Source organism: Jaculus jaculus, chromosome 17 (assembly GCF_020740685.1).
Source record: "Jaculus jaculus isolate mJacJac1 chromosome 17, mJacJac1.mat.Y.cur, whole genome shotgun sequence".
NCBI classification, from domain to species: domain Eukaryota; kingdom Metazoa; phylum Chordata; class Mammalia; order Rodentia; family Dipodidae; genus Jaculus; species Jaculus jaculus.
The window spans coordinates 57,640,007-57,663,752 of record NC_059118.1 but is presented as its reverse complement, the minus strand read 5'-3'; the positions used below and the strand labels follow the sequence as shown (position 1 = coordinate 57,663,752).

General features: G+C 42.2%; 1 protein-coding gene across 8 annotated transcripts in view; it reads left to right on the top strand.

The window, feature by feature from the left end:
* The window catches only part of Phactr1 (phosphatase and actin regulator 1), a 541,488-nt gene that overhangs the window by 28,822 nt on the left and 488,920 nt on the right, over positions 1 to 23,746 (top strand). For all 8 annotated transcript variants that reach the window (XM_045136638.1, XM_045136634.1, XM_045136633.1 and 5 more), the window contains one exon: positions 3,254 to 3,400. In XM_045136638.1, the coding sequence (XP_044992573.1) occupies positions 3,254 to 3,400 (147 nt within the window). The remainder of the gene's footprint in view (positions 1 to 3,253; positions 3,401 to 23,746) is intronic.

The window sequence follows — 23,746 nt, the reverse complement described above, 5'->3', positions numbered from 1 at the left end:
GCTAATGTGGGTCCTGGGGAATTGAACCTTGAACCGGGGTCCTTAGGCTTCACAGGCAAGCGCTAAACTGCTAAGCCATCTCTCTAGCCCCAAGGTGTCATCCTTTTAAAATCTATGTTTAGCATAGAACACAAAGGATATAATCATGAGACAAATGTAATAAAATGAACGTAGGGCTAAAGACATGGATTAGTGGTTAAGGTGCTTGCCTGCAAAACCTAAGGGCCCAGGTTCAATTCCCCAGAACCTATATGAGACAGCTGCACATGGTATCTGGAGTTCCTTTGCAGGGGCTAGAATCCCTGACACATACCCATTCATCCCCCCATAAATAAGTAAATAAAAATAAAATATATTAAAATATGTATATAAAATGTGATTAGAGCTTGACAAAATAGTTCATACCTATAAATCCTAGAACATGAGAGGTGGAGACAGGAAGATCAAGAGTCAGAGGCCAGTCTGAGCTACATAATCCTTTCAAGGCCAGTTATATAACAAGAATTATCTCATTCTTTCTCTCTTCCTCTCTCCCTCCCTTCCTCTCTAGACCCCTCCTCCACAATATAAAGTCAATCCTTGATAATCATGGATTCCACATCCTCAAATTCAATTAACAGATGGAAAAATATTGGGAGGAAATTGTAACTATATAGTATAGACTTTATGTTCTCATAACAATAGTTTTCATGCACTTTACATATAATGAAGTGTTTTAAATAACCTAAGAACTAATTACTTACAGATGAATTAACATAAACAAAATGTGGTGTATGCATTCTATACAAATACTGCAATATTTTACATAAAGGTCTAAAACGTTAGAAGGTTTTGGTATCTGTGAAAAGCACTGGAATTAATCCATGCGGACACAGACTCTATTCATTAAGAGCACAGCTTTTGGGCTGGAGAGACGGCTTAGCGGTTAAGCGCTTGCCTGTGAAGGCTAAGGACTCCGGTTCAAGACTCGTTAGCCAGATGCAGAAGCGGTCGCACGCGTCTGGAGTTCATTTGCAGTGGCTGGAAGCCCTGGCACGCCCTTTCTCTATCTATCTGCCTCTTTCTGTCACTCTCAAATAAATAAATAAAAATGAGCCAATAAAAAAATTTTTAAAAAGAACATAGCTTTTGAAATCAGGAAGACATAACTTGGCCCCAAATTTACCAGTTGTTAGTTATTTAACTCTCCTTTTCCATTCTATCCTTCTTCCCTGTTGTTCTCCATCCTTTTGTTCAGAAATATCTTTTAAGCATTTACTATATGTTAGGTTCATGTCATAAATACATTCTTAGGAAGAACATGGGAAGTTTATAAGGAAGAAACTTAAGGTGTTTTTCATGCATATAGATGTGAGCTTATGAGAAATCAGTCAGATGTGGGCAGTTTCCAGTAAAGTCAAGGTAAATAATAAGGAGAGAATGGAAATACAGGTGGAATTCAGTCTGGGAGTGGGTGCTGACTGCCAGGATAATCAATTTCAAATTAATGCAGAGAGAAGTGCCTAACAGAATGAACTGGCTAGGGAAGTATCCTAGAATTGTGAAGCCAAAGGAAAGGACCATTTCAAAAGCAATACATTACCGAGTGTTGCAGAGACCAAGTAAAGGATAAGATGACTTAACTTTTAGGAACTCATTGAAGATGTTTCAAATTAACCTTGGTTGAGATTTGAGTGTAAAGACCTGTACTAGGAGTGAAAGGAGGGAAATGGGAGTTTAAAAAAAAAAAAGAAAGAAACAACCAAGAGGGACCCAAAAGTTCCATTAGAAAGTCAAACAAAATGGTAAGAAATAGTAACCAGTAAGGCCAAGGGCAGATCTGTCTTTTCTAAGATAAAGAGTTAAAAATGTATGTGTGAAAGCAAAAGACTAGTGAGAGAAGGCTGAAGATTCTGAGGGGAAGGAACAGGGGATGAAAGGGACAAGAACTGACAGAGGAAGGGCGGGGCTTGTCGAACCCAGGTGGGAAGCTTCCCCTGAGACTGTAGGGCACGACCCCATGCTGCGATTGCCTTTGTACATGGAGTAAGGGAGGTCTGTGTACTCCAGGTGGGCACTTATTAGACAGAAGAATGGCAACATCAGGGCACAAAAAGGCCAAATGACAGAAGCTTCAGAAAGCCACACATAAAAGAGTTTAGCCCATCAATAGATTCAATGGTAGCGTCAAACCGGCCTGATCCACACCCCGGAAGCCCTTCTGGGTTTTGCACAGCGTAGTATGGAGTCTTGCTCAGAGACCATGCAAATGTTTGAAGAAATGGAAAGCCTCCGTGCCCCACCTTGACCTTCACTTCTCCTTCATCCTGGCTTAGCGCTGTAGACTGAGTCCAGTCTAAAGACTACTATCTGTATTATATATGACCAGAAAAAGAGAGAGTTGAACGTCAAAATAAATGGGTAGTTATATAGAGCTACATACATCCTACTACTTAGCAGCTGGACAAGACAGCCATAAGTCCTCTGAATCTGCCTTGACTATACTCCAAGTATCAGTGACAGAAATCACGCTGCCCAGCTGTCCCCAAACTTAGGTGCTCCTTGTCTCTGCTCCCTACCTCCAAGTGGTGAGGGGCAGAAGAGAGCCTCCTTGAGGATTTCAGATCTGACTCTGACTTTATTGACTCTCTTGCTTGGGAGAACTGGAAGCAGGGAGGGCTGTCCTGAGTACAGTGCCCAGAGCTCACGTGCCAGGAGTGACCACTGCAGAGGGGGCATGGGGCGGGCCGCATCCTCAGAGGAAAGCATGCTAAGGAGACCTTAGCGTGTGCTTGAAAAGCAGACAGAACATTTGGCGGGAGAGGGCCCGGTGCTGACTGGGCATCTTTGCTTTGCTTTGGCATCTTCCTGTTCTTATTAGTCTATCTGTGCCAGCTGCTAAAAGTGGGCTGCTGCAGGGCCAGGGGCAGGAGGAGGGCTGTCGCACTGACCCCTTGGCCCGAGTGCTGGCAGAAGAGTTAAGGGGAGCCCTGGCCACAAGCCAGGGATAACCTGATCTTGCTCCCGTCCACCAATCCTTAACGGATTTTCTTTCTCTCCCTTCACCCCTTTTCTCTCCTTTGCTCTTTCTTTCTCCATCTCCCTCTTTTCCCCCCGTTTCCCTCTCTTTTCCCCTCCCTCCCTGTCCCCCTTCCCTTCCTCTCCCATCTCCCCTCCCCTCCCCCTCTCAATGTGCGTGAGCCTCTCCTCCTTACCCCTCCTCCCCTTTTCCGCCTCTCTCCCTCCCTCTCTCTCCATCTCCCTCTCCGCTCAGCTCGCCGGGCGACCCTGCTCCTGCCTCCCACATTAATGGCGGCTTCTTCGGAGGATGACATAGACCGGCGGCCCATCAGAAGAGTGCGCTCCAAGAGCGACACGCCGTACCTCGCCGAGGCCAGGATCTCCTTTAACCTGGGGGCAGGTAAGGACGCCCCTCGCCTTGCTCCGGGTGTCAGCCACCCGCTCCCCTCCCCGGCCTGCCGGCGGGATCAGCCCCCGCCCCTCCCTGGCCCCCACTCCCGCGCGCCCTCCGCGCCCCCTCGTGCCCCGGGCGCCCCGCGTGCGCTCTCACGCGCTCCCTTTGTGTCGCCGGCGTGGGGAGGGCGTGCGCGCGCGCGCGCGCGTGTGTATGTGTGTGTATGTTGCAGAAGTGGGGGAGGGTAGTGCGAGGAGACGCACACCCACCCACGAGTGACACACGCGGGGCTCCCCCCTTCCGGGAAGAAGAGAAAGTGTTGTCAGAGATAACAATGATAAGTCGAACCACCCGGAGCCAGAGCGGGGTGGGGAACGCCAGCGCGCAGGCTGTGGGCGGGAGGGTCTCCAGGCTCCCTGGGTGAGGCTGTAGCTGGAGGGGCTACCACGGCGTGGAACTTGTTGGTGACATTCAGACTGGTGATTTCGTCTGGTGGGTGCCACCGCCGCCGCCTGGGTGCTGGAGTGGCAAGAGGGGGCGGGGCTGACCTCTGAGCGGCGAGCAGAACATTTTCTTTGCTCCACGCACTTGGAAAGCGACCTTGGTGGGAGCGATGAGAGCGTGGTCTGCGGCGTGGGCGCTGGGTGATTGGGTTCTGTCACTGGAAGTGGTGCTCCAAGTGGTTCAGGCAGAAATAAGTGGAAAAGGGTGAGTGAGGTAGAGGAGGGAGGGGCAAAAGGAGAGAAGAGGAGGGAGGAAAATGGTGAAGGAAGTAGAGAGAGAGGAGAAAAAGGAAGGGTGGGAGGGAGGGATGGGCAAGGAAGGGAAGGGAAGAAGGAGAAAGGAAGGATAAGAAGGAAGGAAGAAGGAATGGAGGGAAAAAAGAAAGGGAAAATGAAGGGAAGAGAAGGAGGAAGAACGGAAAGAAGGAAGGAAGGAAAGGTAGGAAGGAAAGAAGGAAGAAGGGAGAGAGGGAGAAAAGAAGGGAAGTAGATGAAAAGGGCAACAAAACGAGGACTGTGTATCCAAAGTGAGCTCCATCCGTTGGGTCCTCTCCGCACTCAGGTAACTAGTAACCCCGGAGTTTGCCTTCTTCCTGCTGTTGCTGACCGAAGTCACTCAGTTACTGGGAGGAAGTTCTCCACCACCAACTCTTCCTCCTTCCAAGGCCTTCTTGGTCTAGCAACTTCTAGTTCTTACAAAAAGCGTGAAAGCATTTTCCCCAAGGCTCAACTTCAGATTAAGTTTTGAAAAGCAGACAATGTTTTCTTCTCTGAGCAACTAAACCATTGAAAATGGAACTGAATCAAACAGTGTGTGTGTGTGTGTGTGTGTGTGTGTGTGTCTCAAAGAAAATCTTCAGGTGATGAATATGTGTTCTTGGGAAGTTTGGACGACAGGGCATGAAGAAACAAGATGCATTGGCTAAACAACTCTTTATGGTGGGGAAGAGTGCAAGCAGAATACCAGAATATTCAAGCTGCTTGGACCATGGTTTTCTTGCCTTGGTGATTTGGATATTTAAATTGCATCTTTACTTTCACTTCCCAAACGGTTTCTTCTGGCTTTGAAGCTAAAGAAAAGAGAATTTCTGTGTGAAAGCTTTGCTCTTTTTTGTTTTTTTCTGTATGTTGTAGTAGTTTTTGGTGCTCATCTCGAGATCCTGCTTGTATCTTCAAGAAGTAGCATAAGGCTTTGAGAGTTCTAAGGAACCACCAAGAGCTTCTATTCATATCACAATTATTCCAGTGACCCCTTGCTAGCAAACTCAGATGTGTTTCCTTAGTGTCTTTGGCTTAAAAGAGAATAGGCTACAGTGGTAAATAGTAAAGGCTGTTGACCTTCTACTCATGCTTTTCTAACAAAACGGAAAAATTAAGGCACTAAAAAGAGTCTATTTTTCAGCTACTAAGTAAAATTGAGCCACTTTTTCAACTGATTAAACCCAGTGACTTGCAATCTTTGATTCTAGTTAAATTACTCTGGTGCCTAATAATGATTGGTTCAGACAGGACTCGTCTTCATTTCATCTGGGAAATAAACAAGCCAGATGTATACCCAGGTCTTTCTCGATGCCCATTTAAATAGCCCTTAATACAAAGTGACAAGGAAGACACCGGGGAGACATCTTGGAGAGGGTGTTGCACGAGTCGGGAGGGAGAAGGTCTTAGCTTGGTGCCTTGGAGTGGGGAGCTGTCCTCTCCTCCTGGTGCTGAAATGCAGGATGGAGAGGCACAGACAGGACTGCCGCGTTGACAGTGGACAGAGGGCTGCTAACGCCCTAGCTGTGATAGACTCTCTGGGAAAGAGTGGGCAATGTGTCATCCACAAAGTTTTCTAGGTATTTCCACCACACTTCCCACCTATTTACCATGCCTCCTGCCTCCACCGCTCCACTTCTCAAACTGAACATTTCCCCCTCTAGTCCTGTGCTGCCTGCTCTCACTCCTGGGGCTTTGTTCATTTTCCAGCTGGCTTCTGGTTGCTTTCCTAGCACAGTAGATGTACCCGCAGATGTGCCTTTCCACCGCATTTAAAAGTGATTGTAAATCCTTATTTAAAAAAAAAGCCAACAGCCTTGTTTATCTCCTTAAGCAGCAGGCTGTAATTAAACTATTAGTGTCATTATCAGGGCTGCTGAACAGAGGAGCCTGGATACTCCCAATAAATTACATAATCTTAGCCTTTAAAGAATTTTGTTTGTCTCTTGAAAGCAATTTATAAACAACTAGTCACACAAGCATTCCTCGGCCGCTTTCTCCCTTTCTTCTCAGGCCGCCAAACACGCAGCTATGGTTTATTCTTTCTAGGGAAATATTTGATTGTTTTAAACTACATCTGTTGAATATTTGCTCTCCAAAACTCACTACTTGCATGCAAATCCATTTCTAATGCTTTGGTCTTTTAGCAATGCTCAAGGAAATAAGTACACCTATATTCATTTACTTGACTATCATGAAATCATTTTGGGTACCAACTTCCTTTCACTAATCTTACAGTTGCTGACTACAGTAGGCTGGGTGTTTTGAATACTAATTAAAGACTTAAGCATTCTGCTGCTGACAGACTTCAACAATATCATTTTGGGATAATTCCACAGATTGAGTATAGGATAGATTCTGTCAATTGCACTCCAAGCCAATCAAAGAACTTCATCACAATGTGGGTCTTTCATCACTGTATGACAATGCTCACTGAAAGCTGTGCCTAAACTGAGAAAATAAACAATGGACATTTTCTTTTTAAGTATTTTTTAAGATATTTTTTTCAGGCTGGAGGGATGGCTTAGCAGTTAACGCACTTGCCTACAAAGCCAAAGGACCCAGGTGTTCAATTCACCAGGACCCACGTTAGCCAGATGTATAAGAGGTACCCACATCTGGAATTTGTTTGCAATGGCTAGAAGCCTAGAATGCCAATTCCCTCTCTCTCTCTCCCTCTCTCTCTCTCTCTCTCTCTCTCTCTCTCTCTCTCTCTCCCCCCCTCCCTCCCTTCCTCTTTCTCTGCCAAATAAATAAATAAATAAAATATCTTTTAAAAATTAACAGATCGGGGGCTGGAGAGATGGCTTAGTGGTTAAGCGCTTGCCTGTGAAGCCTAAGGACCCTGGTTGGAGGCTCGGTTCCCCAGGTCCCACGTTAGCCTGATGCACAAGGGTGCACACATGTCTGGAGTTCGTTCGCAGAGGCTGGAAGCCCTGGTGCGCCCATTCTTTCCCTCTCCCTCTATCTGTCTTTCTCTCTGTGTCTGTCGCTCTCAAATAAATAAATTTTTTAAAACAATTAACAGATTGGGCTGGAGAGATGGCTTAGCGGATAATCGCTTGCCTGTGAAGCCTAAGGACCGCGGTTGGAGGCTCCATTCCCCAGGACCCACGTTAGCCAGATGCACAAGGGGGCACACGCGTCTGGTGTTCGTTTGCAGTGGCCGGAGGCCCTGGTGTGCCCATTCTCTCTCTCTCTCTCTCTCTCTCTCTCTCTCTCTCTCTCTCTCTCTCTCTCTGCCTCTTTCTCTCTCTGTCTGTTACTCTCAAATAAATAAATAAAAATAAACAAAAAAAGTTAAAAAAATTAACAGATCCTGATAATCTAATGATTTGATTTTTTCATTTATTTTTATTTATTTAAGAGAGCAAAAGAGAAAGAGGAAGAGACAGAGTGAATGGGTGTGTCTGGGCCTCCAGCCACCAGACAAACTCCAAATGCCTGCACCACCTTGTGTGTCTGACTGTGTGGGTACTGAGGAATCAAACCTAGTTGCTTAGGCGTCACAGGCAAGTGCCTTAACCATTAAGCCATCTCTCCAGCCCCAGGATGGATATTTTCAGAGTCCTATCTTTTATTTGTCCCAAAGGGCTCCATTTGTAGGTTTTAAGCTTATGCTGAACATTTAGAAAATGTAGATGTTAATAGATGGTTGTCTGCTGAAGACAATTGTAAGTGCTAAGGGGAATTAAGGCAGTGTATTTGCTGGAGGTTAGCCACACACCATGCCGTGTTTAGAACATTGAAAGTATAGCATTTTCCCCAATTAATTCAAATGTGATAGAAAGGCATTCTGTAATGGGAGAGTGTGGTTATACTCTAAGTAGCACGTGTTTGTTGTTGTGCTCCCACTTAGTATGAATGTCACTGACATTTACCTTTAAGGAACTGTCTTGTCCTACAGAGTCACTCAGTGCATTGCAGTGCATATATATTGCAGCTTCTCTGGAAAGTACTGTCTGATACCCTCGTGCATCCTAATTTTCTTTATACTAGAACTACACTGAGTAGTATTCAGTCCATAGAAGGTGCTAAAACAAAAGGTATCTTTAACTGTGTCAGTTAACTTTCTCCTTGCAATGAACAAATACTTGGCCAGAAGCAACTTAGAGAAGGAAAGGGGTTGAGTTCTGTTCACAGTTCCAGACAGTGGAGTCAATCGTGGTGGGGAGGGCATGGTGAACTTGAGCAGAAAACCAGTGCCATGTTGTCACACAGCAGACAAAGAAGAAGATAGAGAGAACGAGAGAGCAAGATCATGCTAAAACATCTTAAACCCTGCCTCCAATGATAGAGTTCCTACAACAAGACTCCACATCCTAAATGTTTCATAACCCTCCTTCCCAAATAGCACCACTTGCTAGGGAATAAGTATTCGAGCATATGAGCCTATGGGGGACATTTCACACTCAAACTTTTATCTTCTTTATGCACTGAAATAAATGGAAGCATTATGGTCAAGAAAAGTATTAAAGTGTGTATAAAATTTCTTAAAGGGATATCATAGAAGAAAAACTAGGTAGACCCAAAATGATTTAGGAATGTTCAAGCCCCCCAAATACAACAAAGCACTTTGTCTGGAGAAGAATTTACGTGAGTAACGTGGCCAGCCTCAGTCAGCACCCTCACACTCTTTAGAGAGCTGGAATCTGTGCTCATCCCGGATGCTGGTACTGCAGGAAGAGGTGTTCCACTGATCTCATACGCTGTTTCAGGCACACAGCACAACGGGAGCCAGAACTGGCTTGCTCCGCCTACTGTTAGAGTGAATGGATCCGCTAGATGAAAGACTTTCATCCCTTATCCAAATTATAAAAGCTTGTGATATTTCAATGTGTCAGCTCAAAATATATGGATACCACTTAGAAATGACAACAGTCCTTCTGTGAACTGGGACGATGTCATGTTGAACTGTGATTGCTCTATTATCCTGAAGGTCTTGGCCACCCTCTTCCTTTAATCTTTCCTGAAGAAGGGTGATGTGGCCCTCACAACATTATTATCAAACATGTGAAGAGTATGTGTGGTGTGGGATATTGTGTGTGTGTATGTGTGTATGCCGAGTGTGTGTGTGTGCCGAGTGTGTGTGTGTATGCCGAGCGTGTGTGGCATATGTGTGTATGCCGAGTGTGTGTGTGTGCACAGGTGCCAGAAGAGAACTTTGGGTGGCCTCTTCTATTGCTCATCCATGCACTTGCTTGAGATGGAGTCTCTTGCTCAGAGTTGCTGTTTTTATTCAGCAAGTCCCAGTGGTTCTCTACTCTCCTGCCCCTCTCCTCTCATGCAGACTAGGGTTATGGATGCAAGCGGCCATGCCCAACTTTTGACAAGAGTTGTGGGTAGTCAAACTCAAATGATCTCAGGCCCTATCAGACCCACACTTAAGCTGCAAACACTCAACCATGGAGCCATCTCCCTAGCCTTCTCACAACATATTTTGTTACTGACTTCAAACTAAAGTCTGATCCTGTGAGTCCAGCTCTCTTTCTGGTGGTTCAAACTCTCCTTTAAATTGTTTATTTTCACTTTTGGCAGCCAGAATTTAAATGGCTGGCCCTGGAGATGATGAGAGGTCTTTACTGTGGGGCACTGCCCCCTTAAGTGTTGTAGATAACAGTCAGATGCATGGACAATCTCATTATGCTGGGCATGAAGATTCTTATGATGCAAGAAAGCAGGAAATAAAAATTATGAATAACTTGGAAGTTCTTCTCCATAAGTATTTAACTCCTCTGTTAACTACCTCATGTTTCCAACAACTTATACATTTATGAGACAACTTGAACATAAACTCTGTGATGGGAAATCAAAAGTTCTTAGGACCTACTGTCTATTATTACTTTTGTCTAAACATCTGAGCATTGTGTTTACTATTATCTTATGGCTAATATTTCATTGATATGTCTGTCTATGGCTATATAATTTCATTGCATGGAAATGCAAAAAGATGTGTTTCATATGAAAAAATCTGATGACAGAGTCACAAGAATTCTATTCCATTGTATCTCCCTACTAAGATAAATGGCAAGTCACTTAACTATGAACACAGTTTTCATAGATACATTTTAATATTCAAGCAAACAAATTTAAAGTTACTCATACACACACACACACACACACACACACATATATATGTGTGTGTGTGTGTGTGTGTGTGTGTGTGTGTATGTATGTATGTATACACACATTGTGTGTCTTCATTTTCTAATAATTATAGTAGGAATGAACATAGCTGGGCTGGAGAGAAGGCGTGGCAGTTAAGCACTTGCCTGTGAAGCCTAAGGACCCTGGTTCAAGACTTGATTCCCCAGGACACACATTAGCCAGAAGCACAAGGGGGCGCATGTTTCTGGAGTTCGTTTGCAGTGGCCAGAGGCCCTGGCATGCCCATTTTCTCTTTCCCTATCTGCCTCTTTCTCTCTCTCTGCCTGTTGCTTTCAAGTAAATAAATAAATTTTTTTTTAAAAAAGAATGAACATAGCTGATTATAGTACATTATGGAAATATGTTGATCTAAAATAATGGGTATATTTTATACAGTCATTTCTATACTCCATATTGATCAAAATATTTGGAGAAAATATTTATCAAAATATAAAGGATAGGTCTTTAGCATAGTGAATGCCCTACAAAAAAAATTTTATGTGATCAAATAAAATGTAGAAGAAATTTTATCAAGAAAGGGGAAGTGAATAGATTATTAATCTGGTTTTGCTTCCTCTAATCTGTTCTCCTTTCTAATTAAAGTTAAATGTTATGTCAGATGTATATTTTCCCTTCATCCATTTAGATAAACAAGGAGGGTGCATATGGATCCAGACAAGCTACATAGCAGGATTCAGTGTAACCCTTTGGAATTCACAGGAAAACATCTTTACCTCTCGGCACCAACCTGACCATGAGCTTTAACCATGTCTATTCTACCTAGACACATAGGCTGGCAGAAACAAATGAGCCATTGTTCACAATAAATGTAGCAGATACATATCCATGCACTCTCATGGATATATTTTAATATTCAAACAGTTTCAAGGGTCCTTTTTGGCATATGTAACTTCATTTGTGACCATTGTTTAGAGTACAAGTAGCATCTTTGAAATTTCAGTGGAAACAGACGACTTGTAAAGCTAATGTTCTCCCCTTCCCAACTTAACAACGTGATAAAGAAAGCGTACATCACTGCCAGTATGGTATGTAAGAAGAGTGCCTGAATTTAAAAAAACAAAAGTAAAAAATAAAACAACTTGAAGTTCATGATTTCCTGCATATGAGGTGTTTTGTTTACCACTATCCCAGTACACTTTGGAAAGTACTAAATTGGATGTGATTTCTTGGTGGGGGAGGCATGGGTATTTTAATACTTTGTAAGTTTTTTCCATAATAAAGACTAGATAAATGACAGATAAATAAATTTTATGAGTTCATCCAATGATAAGGGATTCATGTGACTTTCTACATAAGTTACCAATAGACAAGAAGAACAACCTCATACTGTTGGCTGTTTAACATTCATGAATGCAAGTGCTACTTAAAAGCTTGTAGGTATTCTGTTGATATTTTTCTGTCCCATATAGCCCAACATCGTAATCAACCATCAGAATCTCTTCTGGTAAATACTTGTGCTGTAGCTATAGGCATTGGCACATATCTATATGTATAGATAATTCTGAAATTTGGTGATATGCTGACTTGCCATTTATATACATTATCAATGTACTCCTACTGACCAAACTACAAGTTGATTTAATATTAAATCATGGTTTAATCAAAGGTACACCAAGAGAGACTTATTACTGTTGCATTTGTTCTTCTTTCTACCTGGCCTTTTTATTCAAAGGCATGGGTTTGAGAAGAACAATAATGATGTAACAATATTCATTCAGTTAACAAGCATTAACTGTGAAGTTAGTTGTGTAGCAGATTATTTTTAAATACATGGTATGCCTTAGTAAAACAAGTAGTATGTTTTTCTCTTGAATACTAACTTCTAAAAGTGGATTCAGAACAGTGAGCAATATAAAGGTGGGGGTTCCTTTATCCAAAATGCTTGTGACTAGAAATATTTCAGGTTTAAGATGTTCTCAGATTTTAGATATTTAGACTTTATTATCTAAGTGTCTCTAACCTGCAAATTTTGAAATTGAAAATGCTCCCCAAAACAAAAAAACCAATGATGATCAAACCAATTGGACGTGGTGGCATTTTGGATGTAGGGATTTTAAGATTAAGGATGTTCAACATGTGATTTACAACTAAACTAAATAACATGTCATAAATTGCCACATGAGAAGGCCAAAATGAGTAAAGGGAGGCTGAGAGATGGAGCCGCGTGACAGCAAAGAGAGCAGGTTGCAGGTGGCAAACGCAGATGGAATGCAGGTGACAGAATGAGGAATGTCAGTGTGAGATAGGAGAGTGAGCGGGGGTGGGGTGGGGAGGGCAAGGAGAGTGTGCTACCCAGCAGTGCTCCAGTGCTCCAGTGTGGCAAGGAGCCCAGTGGCACTGGAAAGCAGTGAGTGAAGGGAAGAGGAACAAAAGCCAAGAGGGAAGAGGACCAGATGGCCCTGGGTCAAATGGGCCACTGTAGACTTTTACTTTATGCTTGGAGAAATGGGGATCCCTAGAGATATTGAGTTGGTTTAACAGCATCTGAGAGGTTTTAAGATAGGCAGTGAAGCTGCCGTGAAGCAAAGAGTGGCAGGAGACGGCAGATAAGCCGGGATGGGAGTTTCAGATCCAGCAAAACCAAATAGGTCCATCATCACCGTGCAGCCAGGGCAGCAGGAAGTGGCTATTGTCTGCCTGCATTTGCCAGTCTGGTCAGTGGGCTTCTCTAAGGGATTGATGTGGAGTGTGAGGTAGGGACAAGAGCCAGGAGTACCTCAAAGGCTTGACCTGAGTGATGAGAAAGGCAGAATGGCTGGAGGGAATGTTGGTGTTCCAGCACAGTCCTGACAATGTGAGATGACTTCTGCATGTCGAAGTGGAGAAATGAAACAAACTGTCGCACAGGTCTCTGCTTTAAAAATGAGGTCTGGTATAGAAAGAAATATTTGACTTATTACCATTTGGGAAGCATTTGCTATGTAAAAACCATATATTAACATTTTCTCTGTTTAAATCATCTTAAGCATTGGCTCATTTATTTCTCACCATGACCCTAAATGATTGGTATTATTTTTCCCACCCTTCCTTTATAGACATGAAAAGTCAATGGTAAAAAGTTTGATGCTTTAGTCAAGGTATTATAACTAAAAGAGGAGGAATACGGACCGAGTTGTCTGACCACAAGTCTATGCTTTGAAAGGTCATCATGGATTCCAAGAGAGAAAGCTAATCTAACCAACTAGGCTCTGTTGTCACATTCAAAGCAGAACATGGCAGAAGAAAAGAATGAAGTGGAAGTAGGAGGGCATATCCTAACTTAGTATTACAAAATGGATATCCAGGCCATTTTGTGTCTGGAGGAGCACGTTGTAAGGAGTCCTACCCTTCCTTTGGCTCTTACATTCTTTCCACCACCTCTTCCGCATTAGACCCTGAGCCTTGGAAGGAGTGTAGCTAGGACTCTCAGTAAGAAATGTACTTTGTTTCATCCTATATAACACACATGTGCATGCACACACGCACACATACACACACATCACTGGAAATAAATCTTCCCTCAAACATGCTTATAAATAAGTGCAACTCTAGGGGCTGGAGAGATGGCTTAGCGATTAAGTGCTTGCCTGTGAAGCCTAAGGACCCCGGTTCGAGGCTCAGTTCCCCAGGTCCCATGTTAGCCAGATGCGCAAGAGGGTGCACACGTCTGGAGTTCGTTTGCAGAGGCTGGAAGCCCTGGCACACCCATTCTCTCTCTCTCCCTGTATCTGTCTTTCTCTCTGTGTCTGTCACTCTCAAATAAATAAATAAAATAAAAAATTAAAAAAAAAATAAGTACAACTCTAGCAGCGTCTTCTCATCCCATACCACTCCTCCGTTCTTTGCTGTTCTATTTCTGTTCTAAAACTGCTCCCTGTGACCCATGTTGATTCTACAACCCACAGTTGAACAAACATTACCTCACTGGTAGTTTTCTGGGGACTATTTCTAAAGTTAGAAAAAAAGAGTAGTTTTCAAGGAAACTCCAATAGATTGTTGTATATGACAGACAGAAGGGTAAATTCTCTTACTTGGACTGAGTCAAGGTGAAAAGAAAGGTTGTCAGGCAGTCAGGACCAACGTAGGCCTCGAGTGTCACAGACATGGAGCTATGCTAGGGATGTTTCAAAATCCCACAAAATGTTCTAATTTCCTACAAAGCTGGAAGGAAAAATAAACATAAAGCCTGCCATGCTGTTCTCACCTACAAAATAGATGAGTTGCTAACCATCTTGGAGATTTGTTTTGAAGATAAAATCATTTTATAAATGCCTGTCTTCCAGAAGCAGACGACTGAGGTTATAAAATAATCGATTTTGAAATAGATTTGCAAGTGGCCACACATAAGTGAGAAAAACCTACTGGAAATCCCAATAATGCTCCAAATTTAGAGAAGGCTTTGAGGGTTGAGGAGAAATAAAAATAAAAGGAAAAGCAGAGACAGATATGAGGAGAAAAAAAGAGGGAGGAAAATAAAGGGGGGCGGATGAGGAAGATAGCCAACATTTTAGTTCCACAGGTCAACTGAGCAGGTCAGAAGGCCTGAGCTGGGGAGATGGCTCCGTGTGTGAGACAGAGTCCTTGCAGGGTGCCAGTGAAGGCCTGACAGGGCCTGAGGCCGTTTGCGTGTGTTTCTCACATAAACAGCCAGTCATGTCCTTACACAGCTGTGACTCCAGACTTATAGGGAGCTTCACCCAGGCTGGGAGGACTGACGAATTGCTGGAATGCTCACTGTCAGCCAGTCTGACTGAAAACTCGTAGATCAAGGGCCAGCGAGAGACTTTGTCTCAAGGAAACCAAAAGAGCAGCACAAGAGGATGCCCAATGTTCTCTCTTGGCTTCTGCACACATGTGCAAAGGGCACACATCTGTACACACACGTGCATACACTGTGCATACTCATAGCACACCACACATGCATAAACAGCATGCCATCTTAGCTCTGAATAGTCCATTGGCATTGATGGACAAAGGGTTCTACAGTGGGTTTGGAGAACTGCAGGTTCCAACTGCTCAAGGCCACCACACATGAGCTGAATCTTGTCTCTGAACATGGAAAGTGCGGCAACACTATACCTAATTGTTGTTGTCTGTTTGAGAAGCAAGTGTGACAATGGTTTGCCAACAGTGAAGTGCTCTGGAAAGGACAGAACAGCATGGGGCAGCTTTCAATGACTAGCAACAGAGGAAAGAAGACACAAGAATGAAACGTGTGAAAGGTGAACTCATTCCCCACAAAGAATTGCCTTTGCCATGGCCAAAATCTCGATTGAACCTACCAGTCCCAAAGGCTGAACACAAAATTTACCAATTTAGTCCACATCGGTGCCTCCACTCTCGGTTACATTGAACTGGGTGTCCCCCATAGTCTCATGTGTTCTGAAGATTGCTCCCCAGCTAGTGGTAACTTGGGAGGTGGAGTCTCGCTAGAGGAGGCGTGCTGCTATGGGCGAACCTTGAACTTGATCAGCCCGAGCTTGCCAGCGTTAGGTTGGTTCACTCTCCCACTGCGGTGTTCCGCCCACAGTGGCAGAGGTGATGTCCTGCCTGGGTCTATGCCATGCTTCCCCTGCCATTATGGAGCTTCACCTCAAGACTGTAAGAAAAAAAAGTTAAAAAAATAAAAATAAAAATAACCTTTCCTCCCATCAGCTGCTTTGGGCCAGGTGTTTTATTCCAACAATGAGAAGATGAGATGTTCAATGCAGAAGTAATCATTGTAACAAATGTGGTTTCCTTCATAGTATCACTGAGACAAAATGATTGAATTTTAAGCGTTTTAGAATGGTAGAGCTTTTTCAAACTTAATGAAGCACTGATATCATTTCTGCTTACTACCTGAGAATGTTCCTCAAGAAGGAGCCTGTTGTTTGGAGGTTAAAGGCACCTATACTCCACACATAAGGCCTTTGTCCAACTTGGCATAAGACAGCCAAATAACAGGTGATGCCCTTCTTTCCTGACTCCCTCTCTCTTCCACCAACTGAATGTCATAATTACTAGTTTTTTTTGTTTGTTTGTTTGTTTTGTTTTTCAAGGTAGGGTCTCACTCTAGCCCAGGCTGACCTGGAATTCACTATGGAGTCTCAGGGTGGCCTCGAACTCACGGCGATCCTCCTACCTCTGCCTCCCGAGTTCTGGGATTAAAGGCATGCGCCACCACGCCCGGCTATAATTACTAGTTTTTACCTTACCAAAGGATAGCCAGAAGTTTTGAAGCAAAACCTTCATTTCTAAGAGAAAGAGAGACTGAAACTGTCCCCTGTGGATGTGCAGAAGTCTCGGCCTTGTCATTGCCTCCCACTCACACCAGGGAGTTACAATTTACACAGCTGTGGAGCCAGCTGCCCTGCGTTTCCCACAGACCTCACTTTAGTCTGCTTCCAGCAACAACATCCTGGCTCTACCTGATGGTGAAGCTGGTTGTAATCAAGTAAGAAGCAACTCTTTCCATGGACAAGTGACTTTTTTTTTTTTTTCAAATTTTTATTTATTTATTTGAGAGCGACAGACACAGAGAGAAAGACAGATAGAGGGGGAGAGAGAGAGAATGGGCGCGCCAGGGCTTCCAGCCTCTGCAAACGAACTCCAGACGCGTGCGCCCCCTTGTGCATCTGGCTAACGTGGGACCTGGGGAACCGAGCCTCGAACCGGGGTCCTTAGGCTTCACAGGCAAGCGCTTACCCACTAAGCCATCTCTCCAGCCCGACAAGTGACTTTTGACAGTAGTGTCAGCATAGAACTCATAGTCGCCTTGAAGTTAAGGAAGCAATTTGAAACACAGTTTCTCCATTCAATTGTTCAACTGAAACAGAACTGACAGAAACAAAATTATGAGTGAGTAGGATTTTACTTATTTGGGGCTCTTCAGGTCAAGGGCTCCTCCTCTGGATTTAATTCATAAGGCATGTAAACATCTACAGCCAGTTGTGTAAAAAAAAAAAAAAATCTACAGCTTGAGCTGTGATAAATACTGAAAACCATCACAAATTCTGCTTAATCACTGATTAACCATTCCGTGTCACTTTCATGCACTTGTTTTACTGTATTTGTCATAAAGTTCATTTGGCTGATGATTTTTACCAAATTAGATGTTCGATACATTCTTATGATTATGCAGAATTCACAATGAGTAAATCTTTTTGCAAGTTCTAAAATATCTGAGGCAGTTCTCTCTCCTTTATGCTCTTGTGGAAGAAGTGGGTGGTAAATATGCAGTAATAAATAATTGGTGTGGTTTCTGAAGTTCGGCCAAAGGTGGCTCCTATTTCCACATCTCACTTCATCCTTACCACAAAAGTCCTGCCACTGTGATATAACCAGGGAGCCTTGCCAGCAACTGCCCTAAAGAATGCTTGGTCGATTGTTCTGTTGATCTTAAAAATCTTTATTTTTCCAAGTTGATTCATACACTTGCTTCTGTAGTCTAGGAGATATCCATTCAGGGGTCTTAAGAATATTTCTATTTCCAGAAACAAAAGATTTGTTCTTACTTCTCTTGTCCAGCAAAATCTGAATCAAAATGTGTCACCCTTGGCTCAGAGAATCACAACCAAATAAATAAAGTGTGCCTTAAATCCAAGACCAACTGCAGTCATCTGTGAAAATAATGTCAGGGCAGGCCAAAGGAAGCTCAAGTCAGCTTTAAACTCACTTCTATAGCCTCTGGGTTATAGCTCATGTAATATGATCTCTGTGAACAAACTCTGCTATAAAGCCACCTCATAAAGAAACATATCATCTGCCGCGTCCTTTCATAAACTCAATTATAGGAACAAATCAGCAGAGTTATAGCCACTGGGATATGTGTCCTATAGGCTCCATGATTCCACTTATTAAAGACGGTGAAATGGAAATGCTGAGGTAGAAGGGAACAGTGACTGAATGCAGCCAACATGAAAACATATGACAAAATCATTCTGTAAGGCAGTTTCAGTTATCTCCCATTGCTATGTTACTATCTTCATTTGTGATCAGTAGTGGTGTGTCCTAAAAAATTACATAATCTATTTGTGCACAAACATGAGTATACCGTTAATGTCCCACTGACTTTTTGCACAAATATACATGATTCATTAAAAAATATTGGTTGATGAATTAATTTAAATTTAATCATCACAGTTTATGACTAAGGTATTTGGTAGCAAATTTTAAAAAGAAAATAAGAATGGAAATTAATAAAACATTATTAATTAATTATTAATAAGACACGTGTTATCAAGGGAAGGCCCAATTCTGAATGATATAATTCATTTTTATACAATGCCAAAAGTCAGATCAGAAGGTATTCTTGCCACATAGATACTGGTTTTTGCAAAGAAACCATATAAGTTGCAAGATAGTATAGAATAGACATTAGTGTTTAAAATGTAAGCTTTTCTCAGTCAGGACTGGAGGGAACTAAGAAGCCTGTCCAGCTATGCACACATGCTTTGTCATGTTGCATTCTCTGCAAATTTGCAATGCACTCAGTGGCACTACTAATGTCCAGGACAACCTTGCTTCTCATTTGTGGATATTAGAGGACTTTATTCTGTCAGTCTCTGGGAAGCTCAAATATAGTCCAAAAGTCCAAGCACCACAATGAGTCGTTAGTGCATTCTAGTGTCTTTTCTGTATTACATCTGGTCCCATTTCCCTCATATGTGCTCTTCAATGATTTAAGGGGAAACAATTATGCTATTTATATGGCTCATAAACACATTAATTTCCTCCTTAAATCTTGCTTCTGTAAATCTGCGCAGAGGTTCAGTTTGTTTCCTCCATAGTAGCTAAGCACCATCCTGTGGCTTAGGTTGCAATTCTTTTTATCCCATTCCTGGACTAGTCCCTTACTATGGTGAAGGTGTAGAGGCTGAAAAGTCCGGAATGAATGCAACATATACCAGAGCTCTGACTTTTCTTGGGAAGTGGAGTTTGCTCTCACTTGAAGCACAGAATCATGTACGGCAGAGAAAAGTGCCCAGTTCACCCTGCTGGGGTCAGGCAGAATAATGTTTGGGTCACCTGGTAGCAGAGGTGATCACAGTACTAACGATAAAGTGGATTTGTATGCTATTATCCATATTTGAATTCTGACTGTACTGGGCAATTTTAAGGTAGGTTTATATTCTTTCTGTACTTCTGCTTAACTTACAAGTGGTATTTGCTCATATCGCAAAGTTGTGAGCCTTGCATGAAAATGGGAGGTGGAGGAAGGTAAGGCCAAGAACTGGGCATAACGGATGCTATGATTTAGGAGCGGGGTAGCTATCGCTGTTGTTCTGAGACAGAGCCTTAGGTACTTGGGCTGGCTTTGAACTTGGCATGTAGCTAAGACTGGCCTTGAACTTCTGATCCTCCTATCTATACTTTCAAAGTACCGGGAACACAGGAGTGCACTACCATGCAAGGGTTTCAATAAGCACTTTTCACACAATTTAAGCAAGAAGCAGGCTTAGCTTATCTTAGCATGAAATCTTGACGTTGTGTCATAATGACATATGTTAATCCATTTACCAAGAATCTGTTATTAAAACCCTGGACCAAATCATAGGAAAAGAGAAGATGACTTATTATCTTCACTGCAACTTTTCCTTAAATATTAAGAAATATTCATCAGAGGTATACTATCTACTTCCACACCATTTGACAGTTTCATCAACAATGAAATCCACCAGAAGACACAACATCTAGAAAAAGAAGCATTTCTTTTCTTGAGAGAGGGACCAAATCTATCTCATTCATCCCTGACTCCTCATGTCTAATAATAGATGCTCAAAAATATTTGTCAAGTGAAGAATTGGATGAGACCTGCAATTATTCACTGTATCTCCATCCCTCACATAAACATTGTTTTCTATTATGTTTCATAGTAACATCTATAGATATCACTATATATCCAGTCTTAACCTTCTCACGACAATATCTATATATAGAAGCTATACAACAAGGCAACAATGCTATCCCTTTGAGCTGTCTACAAACCACATAGTCCTCTCTGCATTGCTGTATCACCTCTTTCTTGAGGAAGGGTCCATGGAGCTGGTATTCTCTACAGAATCTCTGCTTAAATTTTACAAATGACAGTTGCAATATCATTAATCTTTTTCATCGATATTTGGCTCATAGTCTCCTCCCAAGTGATTTGCTAGAATGGCAAAATGATTTAAAGTACAATTCTTTGGTTTTTATTTTTCATTATGAAGGACTGAACCCAAGGCCTTATGCATGATTTGCAAGTGCTCTACCACTAAGCTACATTTATAGCCTTCTTTTGACTTTTTTATTTTAACAGGATCTCACTAAGTTACTTAAGCTGGACTTGAATTCATGCTATTGCACAAGTAGGCTTTGAACTTGTGATCCTCCTATGTCACATTCCCAAGTACCTGGGTTACAAGCCTACATCCCCAGGTCTGTCTAGTATGCAATTCTTGCAAACAATGGCAGGTGTTCTATTGTACTTCAAATATAGAGGAGGCCATATTGTCCATTTTGAAAATTCACAGGTGGAAATGAAGGAAGTCCTGTGAAACAGCCATGGTGCATTTATTCATATTAACCTTTTATTAATCTTTCTATTAGTTGTATCATCACTGTAAGAAAATGTGGGATACTTCCATTAGATACATTTTTGAAAAACATACTTAAATTTCACAAAAGTAGGCATAATAAAATTAGAATAGCATACTCTACACCTGAGATTGTCTTTTCTCTCTAAGCCTTAGAGGATAAATATAAAACCAAACAGGATTTTTCTTAAGATTAAGAGTAGGAAAATCACTCATATATTTAAAGAGTTGAGCTGAAAGAAGGTTTAGCGATTATGTATTTCAATTAACACATGTTGCAAGTGAGGAAATCATGACTCACAGAGCTCTGTGGTCCCTAGGAAAGGGGGGAAAGGCAATTATGAAGTATGTATGTGACAGGAAACCAGCACACGCTTGTATAGGTGAGAAAGCTGGCTATTATACATTAAACAACACAACACTCTCATTCACAGAGTTGACATTGACATTTGATATGCTTTCATTTAATTGCTTGATTTTTCTTAGTACTAATGTTAAAGGGAATTAGCTTGATTTTGGTTGACCAGTTTGATTTGCCTAATATTCAAATATTTACTGTGAATGATGTTGGAGCATCTCAATAGATAACTTTATTAGCAAATTTGTATTATTTCTAAATGGAATATAAATATGGCTAGGGTAAGAAATTGTAAACATCTCTTAGAAGTATGTTTCCTTCTTTGGAATATATATAAACATGAATATCACAGGTGTTTTGAAGTAGTTGTTATAGAAAATATTTTCTCACCTTACATTGTATTTTGGACCCTTGTGAATGTAGACAATGATTGCTCCTTGCAATCTATCCAACATAAAGATCAAGGTAGACAGCACTGCAATGTATGATGCAACATTTCCATTCCGCTGGACTATGTTAATCTTGTTTGGAATACAGTTCCAGTCAAGGGCAGGGTGAGTCATCTGCAGTGTCCCCACACCGGCTTTGCCAGCTGGGAAGGTGCCTCGTGAAGCAAGAAGTCAGTAGCTGTTTAGAATTATCCCAGCCTCTTTTTCCTCAGCACAATTGTTTAACTGTTAGAATTTTTGAAAAGTCATCATAGTAAATCATCATAAAAGAGCTTCTATAAATTCTATTTCAGTTCCTGCAGTTTGCATGAGTTTTAAGCAATGGAAAGAAATATTTGGTTTATTTGCTTGTTCTGTGAATAGCTGCTAGCTCATAGTAAACGCAGCTGCAGAGAAAATGAAGGGCCCAGAAAATCTTGACTTGCTGTAAGTTTGAACAACCCCTTTTCATTCCTTTCTGTCTTTCAAGACAGATTCCATGATAATCACAAAGAATTACATGTGCATAGACTGAGAAACCAGATTTAAATCTTGATGTTACGGGTAGAGGTTGATTTGGGTGATGGACGACGATGTTTACTTTCCTGGAGGGTGTGATAAGCCTTTCCTGGTCATTTCCAGGCATTCTGGCATATGAAGGAAACATACAAATGGACTCAGAATGAAGCATTATAGATTAAGAAAATGGTTTAAAGATGGAGAATTCCTGAAAGATAAAATCACTTATTTTACTGGCATTGATAGACCCTGTTTGTATGACTTAAGCTGATTCTAGCTGTATCAAGAACATTTTAGCAATATTTAGCTAAATATTATTGCACAATGGGTTTGGCATTGTTTTTTGATGTAGAAAGTAATATTTGGTATCTGAGACAATTGCATTTGTCAGATAGGAGCTAGACCAGTTTTGTTGTGACTCAATACAACAATGTGTCTTTCTTTAGGACAATTAGTTAAACTACCATCAAACCCCTTTCTCAGGAACAGATCCTGAAAATAACAATTAGTACTCTCAAGAACCCCCCCACCCAAGGGATAGCAGGTCCTGCTAAGAGCCCATCATCTTAAGATGTCTTAAGATCATGGTGGAACCAGTGAGGGTGATGAGCATATTTTAATTTTTTTTTCTTTATTTATTTGAGAGAGTGAGAGAGTGAGAAAGAGGCAAAGTGTGTGTGAGAGAGAGAGGGAGAGAATCCGTGCACCAGATCATACAGGCACTGCAAATGTACTCCAGATGCATGCACTACATTGTGCATCTGGTTTACGTGTGTTCTGGTGAATTGAACCTAGGTCCTTTGGTTTTGTAGGCAAGCACCTTAACCACTAAGCCATCTCTCTAGTCCAAGCATTTTTTTTTCAACTTGCTTCTTTATGAGAATAAAATGGGTTCCAGGAGGTTTGCATCCAATCTGCAGTCTTCCCTAAGCAAAATGCCTTGAGTGAGTGGGTGAAGAAGCCCTCTGGGTCTTACCTTACCTGACATAACTGTGCCACAGTTATGAGCCTGCTCAAGGCAGTATACAGACAGCTCTTTGGATGGCGTTGAGTGCATAGTAAGCGATCTGTAAATTTTCACTGGTTGGACGAGAAGGGACAGGCAGCCCAGCCAGCTCAGGGTACTAATAAGCCGCAGAGACTGCACACCTGCTGAGAAGAGAGAGACAGACAGACTCGGGTGAGCAGAGCCAGCTGGCTCAGCTGCAAGATCCCTCTGTGAGTTGATGTTTTCCCTTTGGTCTCTCCTCTGCACTGATCTGCTTAGAGCCTCAGAGCAGAACCTCTTTAGCCCCCTAGGGTGAGCCTTGGCTGAAGTAACTTGTCCCGCACCATATTTCTGGCTGTGCCTAGGCAAATCCAGATGTCTCTAAGGCAACCCAACTTTCAGGATACAGCATTTGGACTCGGTAGGCAGGTCAAAGATACAATATGCCAGCTTTTCATCACCTATCCTTTAACTGCTTGGGATGAGTATGCAATCTAAAATGTCACTAGATGTGGGAGGCAGGGGATGAGTCAGGGAAAACTGCAGGTCCTCTTGTCCTCTCATTTAGAAAGAGTCTCTGCTGTGTCCTCCCATT